Source organism: Entamoeba invadens, assembly GCF_000330505.1.
Source record: "Entamoeba invadens IP1 unplaced genomic scaffold scaff_1105074725341, whole genome shotgun sequence".
Lineage (NCBI taxonomy): Eukaryota > Evosea > Mastigamoebida > Endamoebidae > Entamoeba > Entamoeba invadens.
Window position 1 is genome coordinate 19,337 of NW_004191634.1, and position 2,085 is coordinate 21,421.

Sequence of the window (2,085 nt, forward strand, 5' to 3'; positions counted from 1 at the left end):
TGTTCGTAATTGATAAGATTCAGAAAAAGACCAAAAATGAGTTGTTCGAATGCGAAGTTAAAATCAATACATTTGGTATTCTGGAGGTAAAATGTATTGGGGAAAACAGATGTGCAGTGAATGTTGACAGAGAGAGGATACAGACCGAATCCGAAGATATGAAAAAGAAAAAAGATTACATCGAGTCGTTCTTAAGTTGCTGAAAGTAAAGTCGAAATGCATTACAATCATTTTTATTTTTTTTATAATAATTTATAATGTTTTACATTTCATCTACGGTTTATGATTTTCATATCGTAACATTAATTTTCTTCCCTAGGTCTGCACCAAAAAAAGAAATAAGAAAATGGAAGCGGTACACAAACAGACTGTTTGAATGCGTTACAAAGTTTTTTTAATGCTCTGTATCACTCAGTCCTTATCGACTTGAGGGGACTACAAGTAAAAACATTGGTGTGTATTGCTATTTCAAACAACAATAAGTTGATGCAGTGTTTACCAACAACATACCAACGTTGTTGGTAAAATGTATTTTATATATCAAATTATTTTTTAAATTTTAGAGAGAACATTTTTTTAGTTCGGTATGTTTGGTTTTAAAAAGAAGACAAATAATAAAATTTGAAGATGGAACCAAATAAATTATTGGGAAATTGCGACTTAAATTTGGGAAATTAAGATGTCAATAGGTTTAAATAACAAATTAATTTCTTATTTATATAACCAAATAAAAATCATTTTTGTTTATTATTTGGGTTATTTTTTTCAAAAGTGTTAAAAACTTTAATTATATATGATGATACAAACACTTATATTTATAAACATAACAATTCTTAACACTTAAAATAACGCTTTGTTTTTTGTTAGCTTGTTATTACTGGGATATTAATTCAATTTCAAATGATTTTCCCCTTTTAACTTGTGTAATGTAATGCAAATAATAACTACTTCAAAAACTGGAAATTTATTAAATAAACTCGAGATTTCCCGAAAAATACTTTATTTGAATTTTGTTTAATGTTATTTAAAGTGATAATCAAGCAAAATAAATAATAAACTGCTTTGTTTAAATAAAAATAATTATTGAAAATAAACCTCATTTCTAAAAAAATACGATTAAATGATTTATTTTATTCAAAAAACAAACTAGTATATATAATATAACATATAACATCTGTTTAATATATGACTCAATTGGAATTGGTGTTCCTCAAAAATGTTGTTCTTTATATGGCCACTACGAGTGATATAATATCATTTATTTGTATGAACAAAAAGTGCAAAGATGTTGTCGACTCGATGTATATTAACCCATACAAACTGTCATATTACAATTCTGTGGAAAAAATACAGAAATTGTTTCCAGCGCTTCAAACATTATATTTGACAGACTTGATCACCAAAAACAGAAAATTGCAGACAGACGTGACACACCTTGAAATCGACTTTTTGTCGTGTTCAAAAACTTTTTCTGTTTATACAATTCAATCAAAAAACATCATTGAAAAAATCAGAAAACTCCGAATCAAATTCTACAACTTGGACTGCTTAACAAGCGACGTAGAGATGTTTCAGAATCTCCAAGATCTATTTGTTGACCTTTCAATGTTCACGGCAAATTCAAACGATCAACTTTTCGAAATGATTGGTCACAGGACTTTGAGAAGAGTCATTTTGACAATTTATGCAAGTCAACTTGAGGTCCTTTCCAAGTTCGATTATTCAAAACACCCATTAACAGATTACGTCTTTATTGTAATCGAAATGGATCTGGATGATATAAAAGAAAATTCTAAAGTGACACAAAAGAAATTGCAGTATAGAAATGTCAAAATTTATAGTGCCATTTATACTAATTTTTTCGATTTCGATTTCATCCCAATAGGTGTTCTACAAAATAGTTTTTATAATGTCTTTGTTACACATTTCTCTAATTTTGATGAAAATGATGAACCATTCTCTCGTGATGTATTAAACCGCGACCAAATTCTAGTAGATTCATATTGCGATAAATGTGATGTTGCAGTCACTGAAGTTCTCAACAAGTGTTTACTCAATAATGTTGTTCTGAAAAATTACAACAAA

At 28.1% G+C, this 2,085-nt stretch overlaps 1 protein-coding gene across 1 annotated transcript; it reads left to right on the top strand.

Moving 5' to 3' along the window:
- Positions 1 to 1,185: 1,185 nt before the first annotated feature.
- Positions 1,186 to 2,085, top strand: EIN_240800 (hypothetical protein; the record flags this gene model as incomplete). Its single annotated transcript, XM_004183101.1, has 1 exon — positions 1,186 to 2,085. A coding segment is annotated over one exon (900 nt), but the record flags the coding sequence as incomplete, so codon positions are not given.